At 39.9% G+C, this 13,022-nt stretch overlaps 1 protein-coding gene across 1 annotated transcript; it reads right to left on the bottom strand.

Moving 5' to 3' along the window:
- Nucleotides 1-6,216: 6,216 nt before the first annotated feature.
- si:ch1073-83n3.2 lies at nt 6,217-10,890 on the bottom strand. Its single transcript, XM_046072844.1, has 5 exons — nt 10,769-10,890; nt 8,064-8,322; nt 7,784-7,817; nt 7,335-7,521; nt 6,217-6,572 (listed from the first exon to the last, which is right to left on the bottom strand). Exons 1-5 carry the CDS (start codon nt 10,821-10,823, stop codon nt 6,217-6,219), a joined length of 891 nt encoding a protein of 296 aa, XP_045928800.1. The 5' UTR covers nt 10,824-10,890.
- Nucleotides 10,891-13,022: the final 2,132 nt, after the last annotated feature.

Genomic DNA, 13,022 nt, shown 5'->3' with positions numbered 1-13,022 from the left:
GATGCTCTTTACACTTTGTCTTCTTGACTTTTCTCGCTTGCCGCTTATCTGAATATTTCTGTTTACATAACAGTTGCAGGAGCACTGTTATTAGGCCACAGGTGAGCCATGTGACTCTCCTGTGTACCTTCACCTGATTATTGCTTTTCATTGGCTAAAAGCCATTGTGAAGCCAAAGCAAACTGTTAGAAAATCAGACTTGAATTACACTGACAAAAACATATAATTCTTCTCTCTTCCACAGGGTTGATGTAGAAGAATTTAACAGGTATGACTGAAAGTCATGGACCCTGGCAAATATTTCCAGGAAAAACGCCAAAATTAACATACCCAAAATAAATCAGTAATATCTCCTCAACCATTAGGTCTAGATGCATAATTCTGGTCCTCTTTGAAAGGTCAGAAGCTAAGGAATATAAATCCATTGTACATTAACGTATTTATTTTACCATTACAGACTACATGGAGATGAAATACAGAAAAAATATGATATTTTCATCCTCGCCTGGTAAAAAAAGCTATATTTTAATGCAATAAACCATCAAAACCATCATAAGGTAGATAATGCACCTGAATATCTTCTAATACACCTGGAATACAACTGCAACTGTAAATTTGATGAAAAAAACACTAATATACAACAGTTATTACACAATCTTTCAAAAAAATACCAGGCGAATGTCCATGTTTTGGCCATATTTACTGTTTATATGTTCACTTTTATTGGGAGTTATCTTCAAAACATTATTTCTCTCCATACAACCACGTTCCAAATAACATAAAACTTCCAAAACATTGAAATACTGATAAAAACAGTCAATATATATGACCAAAAGCACTCCCATGCTTTACAGGCCGCAGCTTGAGAACAGAACATCCTACAGGGCTTCTCTTCGTATTGACAAGACGAATCGATTCATATGCTGGATGTCTGTGTAGCTCCTACGGGTCGCCAGCAGAGGCCGATAAAGACTGCCTCCGCCAAAACAAACTATTCTTCTCCACTTCAATCTGACGACAGAAACAAAAATTAGCGACGAAGCCAACCTCACCAAGATGGCGGCCCGCCAGACGGTCTCTGTTGACACTGTAAGTGCCAGATCCGTACAGCCAGCAAGAGCCTTTCTTCACATGCGCAAAATCTGTTCTGTCAGTCAAAGAAGGTTACCGCAAATCTGCCTATTCAAAATGATCCGACTAAATCTTTCATATCGAGATAACAATGTTCTTTAATCACTGGAGATTTAAGTGTTCACTATGATGTAATATGACTATACTTTAGATCAGAGGTCACTAACAGGTGGACCGCGGACCACCGACCAATAGCCGGTTTATTATTGAGAATTACTACCTCTTTTTTTAACCCGCACAACTTTTCTAGCATTTACTGTACTGATTTAACGGCCCAGGAAACTCACAGACCAATCGCATGTGCTCTAATCGTCTCATGTGCTACAGCTGTTCATTTGTTAAGATGTGTTGAGTGTTTATTATAAAATTGGTTAAGACTTCACTTCATCACTTCAAGCTACACTTTGTATGATTTTTTCCCCTGAAATTAAGCACTTTATTTTAGTTTACTTAAATTTGGAATTTATTATTAGAGTAGTTTTTCATTAATATCCCCCCAGTTTGATGTGAAAACTGAATATTGTTGAGATATTGTCAGTGTTTGACTAAAAACATATGTTGATAAAACTATACGTTATGGCACTGAATGATAATGCAAGTTAGACGTTATGATGTTTCGGACCTTTGCTTCGGGAAATTTTCTCTAACTGGATTTCTTTGAATTCTAATTGAATACCCCTGCTTTAGACATTAAAAACGTTTAAAAAATGTAAGCAACACAAACGAGGCTAACCCTACAGCTGTGCACATCGGCCTAAGGCCGCAGCTAGGGTTAGCCTCGTTTGTGTTGCTCACATGATCGACATGCATACAATCGCTGACTTAGGTTTAGGCACACACCCTGATGGTTAGGGTTAGGATAAGATGCTTTGGGAAGCTGTCAACGCATTTTATACTAACAGCTAGCTACCTAGCTAACTACCTAGCTAGCTACTAGCGCTTCCAGTCTAGACAGGGCGTCTAATTCAGACGAACCCAGAGGATACCTTTTGCATCACATAACGCTAATAAAGCATGAGTATTTGATGCCCTGAGATGAGAACAGACAACACCACACGAATAATTATGAACAGGCACATTTGCGGTAACCGTCTTTGACAGACAGGACCCCTTTTGTGCATGTGAAGAGCGGCTCTTGCTGGCGGTACGGATATGGCACCTACAGACACAAAGAGCCGCTGTTCAAACAGCGAAAATCAATTAAGCCCCCTGTATTGGGTCAGTCCATTTCCAAGTGGTATGTTTCAAAGCTGAGTTTAAAAGCCAGAAGCATTAACTTTGGGGAATACTTGTCATGCTGAAGTTATTTTAAATACATTATCCAACAAAGCTTTCACACTCTTAAGCTGATGATACACGGAGCAACTTTTAGAGCAAAGGTGCTGGGCAATGTTGCCGTCAACGGTAATGATAAAAGATTACTACCGTAATCCCCTTCCCCCACCACTCTGCCACCTGCTCCGCCCCACCGCTATCCATTCAAAACATAGTCGGGCTTGCTACAAGCAAGATTGCCCAGCAACATTGCTCAAAAAGTTGCCCCCTGTATTATCAGCTTTAGATTCTGACTGCAAACCCATTGCATCATGTATCATCCATCGTGTTTGTTCGGTAAATGTTTTGGTCAGTATTTAGACCTATTCTTGTAGGCTGCTCCTCTTGATTCAATTGCAACTTTTGGATTTTATTCACATTGTATAAATGCACGTATTGTAAGTGCCAATTGCTTAGACCACATTCGGAGGTAACATTTGGCCACATTCTTATAGCAGTGCTTCATTAGCAAGAGGGCTATGCTGTTGGTAGTAGAGTTTCGGGGACCATTCTGCTGCGATTAGTCTTCTTTGAAGAACCCCCAAAAACCTGCAGAATATGTGGTGGCCGTGTACGATTGGCATCAGTTGTTTGTGATAGAAAAAGTTGAACTCAATCCCATTGGCCAAGGTTGGGCCAAGTGAATTGGGGATCGAATGCTGATTGCATGAGCTTTCAATCCAGATTACAGTGTGAAACGGGTTGTGTCGAGAGTGAATCCTAGAAATCTAGGATCATGGGAAGACCTGCTGTTTCTCTGCAGACCTTGGACCCGGAGGTTGGAGAAAACCAGAGAGCTTGGCACGGCGACAATGGAGCCGGAAAGCAGGATGAGACCGGGTACCTCTTGGAGGGCATGTTAGGGTTGCGTGGTCGAGTGGTCCCTGATTACACCACTGAAGCAAGATGTGGCTTGGAAGCAGTATGGATGTGGATTTTTTGGTAAAACAGTGCCTCTGACTTGGGGACCCGATCTAGAAAAATGGCCATGTAATCTTCTTAGAGTGTGAAGAAAGTTCTCTCAACCGGGTGGATGTAATCTACTCACACTAAACAGCAGCAAAACAGAGCTAATGGTAGTGGCTCCCAAGCCGCTGCCCCTGAGGTTAGATGATCTACTCCCCAAAGTGGATGGTTGCTCCATCTCTCCATCCCAAGAAGTCCACAAACTTGGTGTCATTTTGGACTCCACCCTTTCTTATTTGCAAAGCGTCCTTGGGTCCTTTGAAAGGTGCTATAAAAATATAAGTTATTATTATTAATATTATTATTATTATCACATTTGATGTTTGCAAACAGAAATTGTGTTTATTTGCATAGAGAAGTGCATTAGTGGTCACTTGAGACGCATGCAGGGACGCATTCTAATGCCAGGTGTGAACTCACACACTTGGAGCTGTCCCCTTGTGATACTGGATTATTTTTCTGTCTAGCTTTGTATTTGAATTATTTTTTGTCTGTATTTAACTGGAAGTATGATGATGAGTGAAAATATAATCACAAAATCAACTTTAAAAAACATATTTTAAACCTGCAGGGCAGAACATTTTTCTCCCCCTTCTAACAGAGAGAGTAATTACACAATACTGTCAACACGTTCTTATGACAAATAGGTTCTGCATTATGGCTCTAACATACTGAGTTGTTGTTGCTCGTGAATGTGAGACCACATTTTAAAACTCTGGTATACTGCGAGTACAGAGAGATTTTCCTGGCGGTGACGGTCTTAATCAGCATTGTGTGAACTCATTTGGAAAGGGCTTGAATGTAACGGACATTTATATGTAAAAGTCCTGCATTCCAGCTTTAACTTCACTTGGTATTGTCATTTAGTATTGCATATTGTCAAACACATTTATTACACTACATTACTTTGTGCCTTTCGGTGACAAGGGCACCAGGGTAGATTGCTGTTTGGCCTGGTTGGCTATCATGCCAATCCTGAGCAACATGGCTTTAAGCTATTGCATAACAGTCATTGTTTGAACAACACAAGTGATGTTTGTGTAAAAAATACATAAAAATGACAGGGCTTTTAAGCAGAAAGATTCATGTTTGTAAGGGTTAACACAATGTTAACAATGTACACTGAACAAAATTATAAACGCAACACTTTTGTTTTTGTCCCCATTCATCATGAGCTGAACTCAAAGATCCAAGACTTTCTCTATGTATAGAGATAATCTGAGACCCCGATGAGGACGACGATGAGCTTCGACGAGACAGTTCCTGACAGTTTGTGCAGAAATTCTTTGGTTCTGCAAACCAATTGTTGCAGCAGCTGTCCGGGTGGCTGGTCTCAGACGATCTTGGAGGTGAAGATGCTGGATGTGGAAGTCATGGGCTGGTGTGGTTACACGTGGTCTGTGGTTGTGAGGCTGGTTGGATGTACTGCCAAATTCTCTGAAACGCCTTTGGAGACGGCTTATGGTAGAGAATTGAACATTCAATTCAGCTCTGGTGGACATTCCTGCAGTCAGCATGCCAATTGCACGCTCCCTCAAAACTTGCAACATCTGTGGCATTGTGCTGTGTGATGGAACTGCACATTTTCGAGTGGCCTTTTATTGTAGCCATCTTAAGGCACACCTGTGCAATACCCATGCTGTCTGATCAGCATCTTGATATGCCACACCTGTGAGGTGGATGAATTATCTCGCCAAAGGAGAAGTGCTCACTAACACAGATTTTGACAGATTTGTGAACAATATTTGAGAGAAATAGGGCTTTTGTGTACAGAGAGAAAGTCTTATATCTTTGAGTTCAGCTCATGATGAATCGGAGCAAAAACGAAATTGTTACGTTTATAATTTTGTTCAGTGTATTTTCATCTGTGTGAAAAATAATAATTTCTCTGCAGCTATGGCATCACGGTCACTGTGTCAGTTGAGTCCTTCTTGTAGTGACAAAGTAAGAAAGCAAAAACAGTTGTTCCATCAGGCTTTCCTTTCACTCAGTGGTTTCTAATTAGCTGCTAGATGTTGATCTCAGCACATTCAGTCCATTCTGTTGTAACAACTGAGAGCACACACACAAACACATACAGTCACAGCACATGAGCTGTAAACCCAGACATGGCCATTCAGATTCTGTCTATCCCACTCTTGTGCAAATCTGCTCCGTCATCCCTCATCTCCAAAACTTGGCCTGCTGTCTATACTGTCCATCCTTGCCAGCCAAAAAACAGCAGATGGATCTAAAGAGAAAGACTCATGGACATGGTGACAATAGGGTTTATTTAGAGTTCACCTTCGGACTGCATTTCAGTAAGATACTGGTATGTACACATGGGGGTAATGGGATGATTTCTGAAAGCAGGGCAAAAGGAAATCGAGCAAAGTGCCAATGAACGAGGGACAATGTGAAGGAGGAGAAAATCTTCACAGGGGTCACATTTTTTAAAAAAAGTATAAAATGGACACAGTGAGACAAACACAGCTGTTAAAGTTCTGAGACAAACACTTCCTCATAAATGTCCGTGTGGCTGTCTGGAATCATTATACTGCTCACCCAGTTAACCTCAAGTCGTCCTGTGGTATGAAAAGACTGATACAACACAGACAGACAGTGTTCAGAGGAGTAAAGGTCATCAATTATTTACCTGAGGAGCATGGGCATAAAGCCAGGAACAACACCTTCATTAATTTATAAAGAGATTACTAAATGAGTGATTAATTAATAACAATATCCTTTTACAAAGGAATACCAACACAGGGATTTTGATAAGAATAAAAGGTCTTTCAAACAGTTTCTCTCTGTGTCTAGTTAAAACTAAAAAGCAAATCCTCCACAGTCAAATGCATCAAAGTCGGAGTCTCCTTCAAAGTCGAAGCTGTTGAAGTGAGGAGAGTCGACGTCCTGGCTGCAGGCGTGGAAGGAGCCTCCTGCGGGAAGCTCGGAAAAGCCCCCTGTGCCATGGGCGATCTCTGGGGCTCTGGTGGCAAGAGGAGAGGAAGGGGAGCAGGAGTTGAGGTAGCCCAGAGCGGAGGAGGCCGCTGCCCCTCCCATCAGCAGGCACACTGCCCTCACCGCCCGGGCATCGGTGCTGTTGCCATGGCGAAGACAATCTGACACACGATGAGGGGGGGCCACAGAAGCACTACGTAGAGGCCGCCGTGGTCCACTGGCTGTAGAAGGAATTAGAACAATAATATGAACAATATGCAAAAATATATAATTCATCGGACGATTGTTTTATTTAATACACCAAATTAGAGAAAAGTTGCCAAGTTGTCAAATTATCAGATTAATTTGCAGTTTGGGTTTTAAAAATTTGAACTTGTTTGCTCTTTATCCAGATTCACAGTCATTTTCCTGCCTTTAACCATGGCTCTTACTTGATCCCACAGTCCTCCAGGTTTCCTGCATTTGTAGGGGATTACAGTCATGTACTCATCAGCAACTAATATTAAAGTTCCCTAAAGTGTCTCTGTGCATTTGATTGAAGCTCCATTCAAATTTATTATAATAACAGCGAATCAAATTGCTGCTAATGTCCCACTTCTTTGACATTTTCAGCCTGATTGTTGTTTCACTAGTCTACACTATCTACCTAGCACAAAACAAAAGAGGTAAACCATAAAATATTATTTTTCTGATATACATCACAGGGGCTTTTCTGCCAAATTAGAACTAAAAGGCAAGTAAAGATTAGACTTAAATTAATTAGGTGGATACAAATATGCTATGGCTCTGTGTTGTCTGCTGGATGTGTAAGCAGAAAACCGCTAGTATACATGTCATCCATAATAACCTCTGTGTCTGTGAGTTTGTTCTTTACACTCACCACATCTCCCACAGCTGAGAGAGTTCACTACACTGTAGCTTTACTTAAGAGATCACAAACAAATTAAAATACCATAGCAAATTTCTCACAGATGACACGATACCTTGGTTTTGGCTTCTGTCTCTAAGGGAGCCTCCCCGTTCAGGGACTCGAGACAAAGGAGGGGTGCCCTCACCAACCCTGGGTGACCCGGGGTCTTTATCACTTGAAGAGTCGGGCAGTGGGTCTCTGTCGGTGATGCAAGGAATGATGCTACGCTGTCTCTGAAGGGTCAGAGGTGACATGACACCCTAGAAAATGAGACAAACACAAGTTTATTATATCACAGAGATAAACAGTCTGTTAACACAGAAGCCTCACATGCTATGAAAAACACCCAAAGAATTCCCTTTGGATGTTTGTATATATTAAATAATTTTAATTATTCAGACGTTTTCAGATGTTTTTAGAAATGCATATACAGTATAAACACACTACTAGAAATCAGAGGTGAGGTGTTGAGATGGAGACATGAAAACAGGATGAATAAAGTGACAGAAGGACCAGACTCACCTCTCTCACTTTTCTAATCAGCTTCAGCCACAGACTGTGAAAGGTAAAATGACAAGTCATTAGATTAGAACACAGGAAATGTGATATTATCCCAGTCTGATAACCGTCTGCAGTAAACATGTCTCATAGGAAGTGGGACAAAGGCGATATGTGTCAATATGTCACCTGCGTAGTTAACATCTGATAATGAGTGGGGCAAAAGACAGCGTTTGTGTGTGTGTGTGTGTGTGTGTGTGTGAGGGAAAGAGAGAGAGAGAGAGAGAGAGAGAGAGCGACCCACTTGCAGTCATCAGGGTTGTCTGTGAGAAGCAGCAGGAACTTGTTCTGAGGCAGGATGAGGGCAAAGCAGCAGTCCCTCCTGCCCCCTGGTGGCAACTTTGGCAGGTCAAGGATTTCTCGTCCCTCTGCAATCGACTCACAGTTGGTTTGTAGTGCAATCACCTGGTCTGGAGGGGACTCTGCATCGCGGCACACCAACAGGCTTCCCTCTATGGTCAGCACAAGGTACCGCTCCTTCCACTGCTTAAACATGAAGCCCCCTGCAGCAAGAAAAAGCAACAGAGAGAAGCTTGCATGTAGGAGGTGGAATTAGTCCATTTATTATTGCTTTTATTATATTTATGGTATGAGTGATAGAAGATTAACAGTAGGCTGCTGTAAATGAAAATAGATCTGAAAAACTAGACAGAGGAAGTTTTCTTTCCACAGGACTAACAGTCTACAGTCATGCTAGCAGCTCTGAGGCTGGAGCCTACTTAGTGATGATGAGTTAAATGCTAACACTAGCATGGCAACATGCTCTCCTAGACAATGTTAACATGCTGATGTTTTACAGGTATAATATTGAACATGATCACTAAAGGAAGGTTAGCATGCTGACATTTGCTAATTAACACAAAACTCAAAGTACAGCTTAGACAGATGGGAGTGTCAGTTTGCAGGTATATGGCCGTAAAAAAAGTCTAGGATTACCAATATTGTTGAGATTCAGCCTTTGGCGACCATGAATGGCTGAACCAAATTTCATGGCAATCTATGAAATACTTGTTGATATACAGTATTTCAATCTGGACCAAAGTGGTGAATGACAGCATAACATTTCCATCCATACAGCAGTACCACATTCTTGCCGCTAACATGGCTAAACTCTATCAGTCATCTTTGAAATTAGTGTCCATTTGCACTAATTTGCACTTTGTCAGCATAGTGGAGAGTTGTTAATTGTTGTCATTTATTTTCATTCAGCATGAAAAATAAAGATATTTTGTTGAGCTACCTTCTTCAATTCCTGCTAAGCTCTAGAGTTTTCCGTTAATTATTACAGTGACCAGAAAATTACGAACACCTGAAATTTTGAAATGTTCATTACCTCCTTTAGTTGTTTGTGTGGTGATTCATTTTTTTAAGGCTGTGCTTTGGACTGCACTGTATTGAAAGTTTTTTTTATTCAGTTTTATGTCCAAATCATTTATGTAATAGGATAAATATTAAGATATATTATTATTATGAATATAACACCCTAAAATACAATGTAATTCAATACAAGAATTTGCAAATATAGCATTTGTAATACAGCCATTGTATCAAATGTAATTACACTTCTCAAGAGGACATTCTCTGCAGGAAATAAACTGTAGAAAACATATTGTTCATTTATACATAAAAAAGAACCTCACCTTTATCAGCACATCACTAATCATACATTTCAAGGAAGGGTTGTTCGAAACCTGTACTGTATTTAAAATAAACAAAAAACAATTGCATTTGACCTGAATTCTAGGGAAATAGCACAATGTAAACTATACAAAGAGTGTAAAACAACAGTGCTTGGAGCAGCACAAACTTGTGAAAGTTAATAATTATAACATAAATGTCCCTGTCCTTGCAGCTAGCCATCTAGGGCAACTCAGCAATAATACAATGTTTGTCAACTTCTTCATTACCTTCAAGTTAACCTGTAGAAACAAAAGGAAAAGCTTCTGTTTTTGGAACATACTGTGATACACACATGATGGTGTTAGATTGTAAGTGTCCCAGACAGCCGTCCATTGTGTAATAATGATAATAGATGGAGAGCACATGTTGATGGGTGTGTAAAGATTTGCTCTATTTCTCCATACAGAGGATTAAAGACAGGTGGATTTTGCAAGAGAGAGAGAGAGAGAGAGAGATGGATTTATAGGAGCATTATTGCTAAGGTATTTTACTGTTAGTCAGCAAAGAAGTAAAAGAAAAATTTAAAGAAGAACTGCTGACATTGCATTATCTTCTGCCTCAGTCCCCCGAACCACTATCAAATCAAGGGAGATATAAAACAGATGTAACAAAAGCACAAAGACATGAAACACTTGCTGAGTGCTGAATCCTGACTTGGCTTTGAAAATGAACATCTCGTCATTCTGTAAAAACACATGTGGGAGCGATTATATCACAGATTGATATCACTCATCTCAGAGTTGAAGTGCTGATCTGAAACAGCATTTTTCTTCTCACTCATTGTTACGTCAACAGCTGTATGAGCTCTGTTGTTCTCAGAAGAATAACTGAAAATGTGTTACTCCTTGGGTGAAAAATAAGTTCTGTTGTACTGTTGTAAGAACAGTGTTTTTGGAAGTTTCACAATGTAGAAAAACTCTCCACATGGACCAAATAATGGTAACGTCAACATTATCAACTATGATCATGTACTGTCTACTTATCAGAATGTTATACAGTATGCTGTCAAAAGTCAAAGTTAATATTTTATTTTAGTGAATTACATTGTTTTTTGCATTAAATGTGGGTTACTTAATGTGCAGTGCATTTTAAATGTCCTCCCTATCCACCTATGTTTGCAGTTTCTACTTAATCGTGATCTGAGTTAGCTTTGTTTTATGATGAGCACAAAAATGAAGCAAACAACATTCAGACAAAGAGATACAGTCTATCACCCATTACATGAAGGCAGAGAACTGCACACTAATGAAGGAATCAAAGGGGGCCTACCATATTTCCTCAGGAAGCCTCGATGAATGCCTGCTGTGCTCATGCCTGTGGTCATCACAGCAACAAGGGCTGAAATGAGAGGCAGAGCATTTGATGCTGAAAAATAGGGTAAGAGAGAGAGAGAAAGAGAGAGAGAGAGAGAGAAAATAATCCTCACTATTTAGGCCTTCCTTCTTTAAACCCGTGCTGTTGTGAGTGGAATTGGAGCCATCCCTGCTTATGCACATAAACATCATAGTTTAAGGCCTAAATAATCATAACAGCAATAGATAAATCCCACCAGGAAGATCCCATGATTTTCATTGCGCCCATCACCAGATGTCATGTTGGACTTTCCCATACTGCTCCTCTTTTAGGAACACACTCACAGATTCAAACCTCTATGTGCAGTCCAGCACACAACATATGGGTGATTCATAATAGCTTATCATTAAACTGTCACCAAACCTGTTTTCCAGTGTATCTCTGTGCCCTTGGATGGCATCCGAACCAGGGCTTGGAGCTGCTCCCGCTCAAGCAGATTAAAACAGAGGGATTATTATTCTTGCACAGCTGGAAGCCTGTTGTCGCAGTGCTGTGGATAGGCCCAACCAAGACTTTAATCTACCCAGACCTGGGATACCCCTCCAGGCAACAACCTCCAAGATATGAACTGTTTTTCAATGTCATATATCCAAGCGGGATTAAACGGCACTCATTGTATTGGCTTGTGCTTGCTTATCACAATTACAATAACATTATATAACAGGTCCTAAATTCACAGATAAATGTGTTATAAGATGGTGGCAGTGTCAGAAAGAGAAAGAGAGACACAGTGTAGTTATCCCTTGGGGAAATTAAGTACAGTGCGCAAGATTCAGTAGGATATGACAAATGGATTTAAGTCAACAGAGGCAAAAAGCTAGAAAATACACACATCGATTTAAAATAAACAAGGATGAGCTCTCTCAGCAGTCACATCCCTTCATGTGCAGTGTATTCCTTTAAATGAAAATCCTCCAAAATTGTGGATTCAAGGGAAAAAATCTCATTAAACACAGAAGAACATAATGTGTGCCATTCTGGGGTTCTATGATTCTTAATTTAATTTGCTAAACCAGTCTTAACTAGTTCAATAAATGCAGATGCAATTAATACATGCATATTGTATTAATTGACACTAAAAAGCAACACACTTAAGTTGACGCTGTAATAAAAACAGTTACGGTACGGAAGAATAATGTCTGGTTTCATGCTTACAACAATTGAAAGGAGGGCTTGACAAACAACCAACAAATCTTCAAAGAAAAGATACACAAAAATAGATAAATACATTAAACACACACGTCTGTAAAAACCCACAAACCAACAAATATGCACCAAATCTTTCCCCAAAAATTGTTTTTAAAGTATCTGAAATGTACCGTATGACACCAACAGCCATTGTTTTAAGCCTATTTCTGTTTTGGATGAATGTGGAAGTTAATTCTCAGTGATAATTGGTTGTGTTTATAGTTTATTACAAATCATAAACAGAGCTTGTTATTTAAAGCCAAGTGTTAATGGAAACCTGGTTCTCATTCTTAAAGTGACTTATTATAAGTGTTATTTTTCCATCCAACAGATCTGTGCTATCAAGTGGATATTTATGAACTCTACATCTATAAAAGAAAGCAGATGTTCAAAATTAAGGAGAGTATCAAGGGTTGGACTCATGAGGCATTTGCTCTTGTAGTGGGCTATAGTATTAGTGACAGTTTAAATTTATTTAAATATATATGTTGTCATACAGTGGGGGAAATAAGTATTTGACCCCTTGCTGATTTTGCAGGTTTGCCCACTTACAAAGAATGCAACGATCTATAATTTTAATCATATGTACATTCTAACATTGAAAGACAGAATCCCAAAGAAAATTCCAGAAAATCACATCATATGAATTTATAAAAATTGATAACCATCTGATGAGGAAAAACAAGTATTTGACCCCCTACCAAACAGCAAGTATTCTGGCTCCTACAAGCCAGTTAGTCTTTCTTTAAGACACAGCCCCAATCCCAACCAATTATCTACATCAAATACACCTGCCTCACCTCCTTACCTGTATAAAAGACACCTGTCAACACCCAAACAACCAGCATCCAACATCAGCACCATGGGCAAGACCAAAGAGCTTTCTACGGACAATCAGGGACAAGATTGTTGATCTGCACAAGGCTGGGATGGGCAACAAGAGAATCGGAAAGCAACTTGGAGAGAAAAGATCAACTGTCGG

The sequence above is a fragment of the Micropterus dolomieu genome, linkage group LG17 (assembly GCF_021292245.1).
Source record: "Micropterus dolomieu isolate WLL.071019.BEF.003 ecotype Adirondacks linkage group LG17, ASM2129224v1, whole genome shotgun sequence".
NCBI lineage: Eukaryota > Metazoa > Chordata > Actinopteri > Centrarchiformes > Centrarchidae > Micropterus > Micropterus dolomieu.
The sequence above is the reverse complement of the archived record's forward strand: the minus strand, read 5'-3'. Positions and strand labels throughout refer to the sequence as shown.

Coding starts and splice junctions, on each gene's coding strand:
- si:ch1073-83n3.2 (XM_046072844.1), bottom strand. CDS start 10,823: ATGACCACAGGCATGAGCACAGCAGGCATTCATCGAGGCTTCCTGAGG. Junction 8,323..10,768: donor AGGCTTCCTGAGGAAATATG/GTAGGCCCCCTT, acceptor TTCTTGCTGCAG/GGGGCTTCATGTTTAAGCAG. Junction 7,522..7,783: donor TGATTAGAAAAGTGAGAGAG/GTGAGTCTGGTC, acceptor CTCATTTTCTAG/GGTGTCATGTCACCTCTGAC.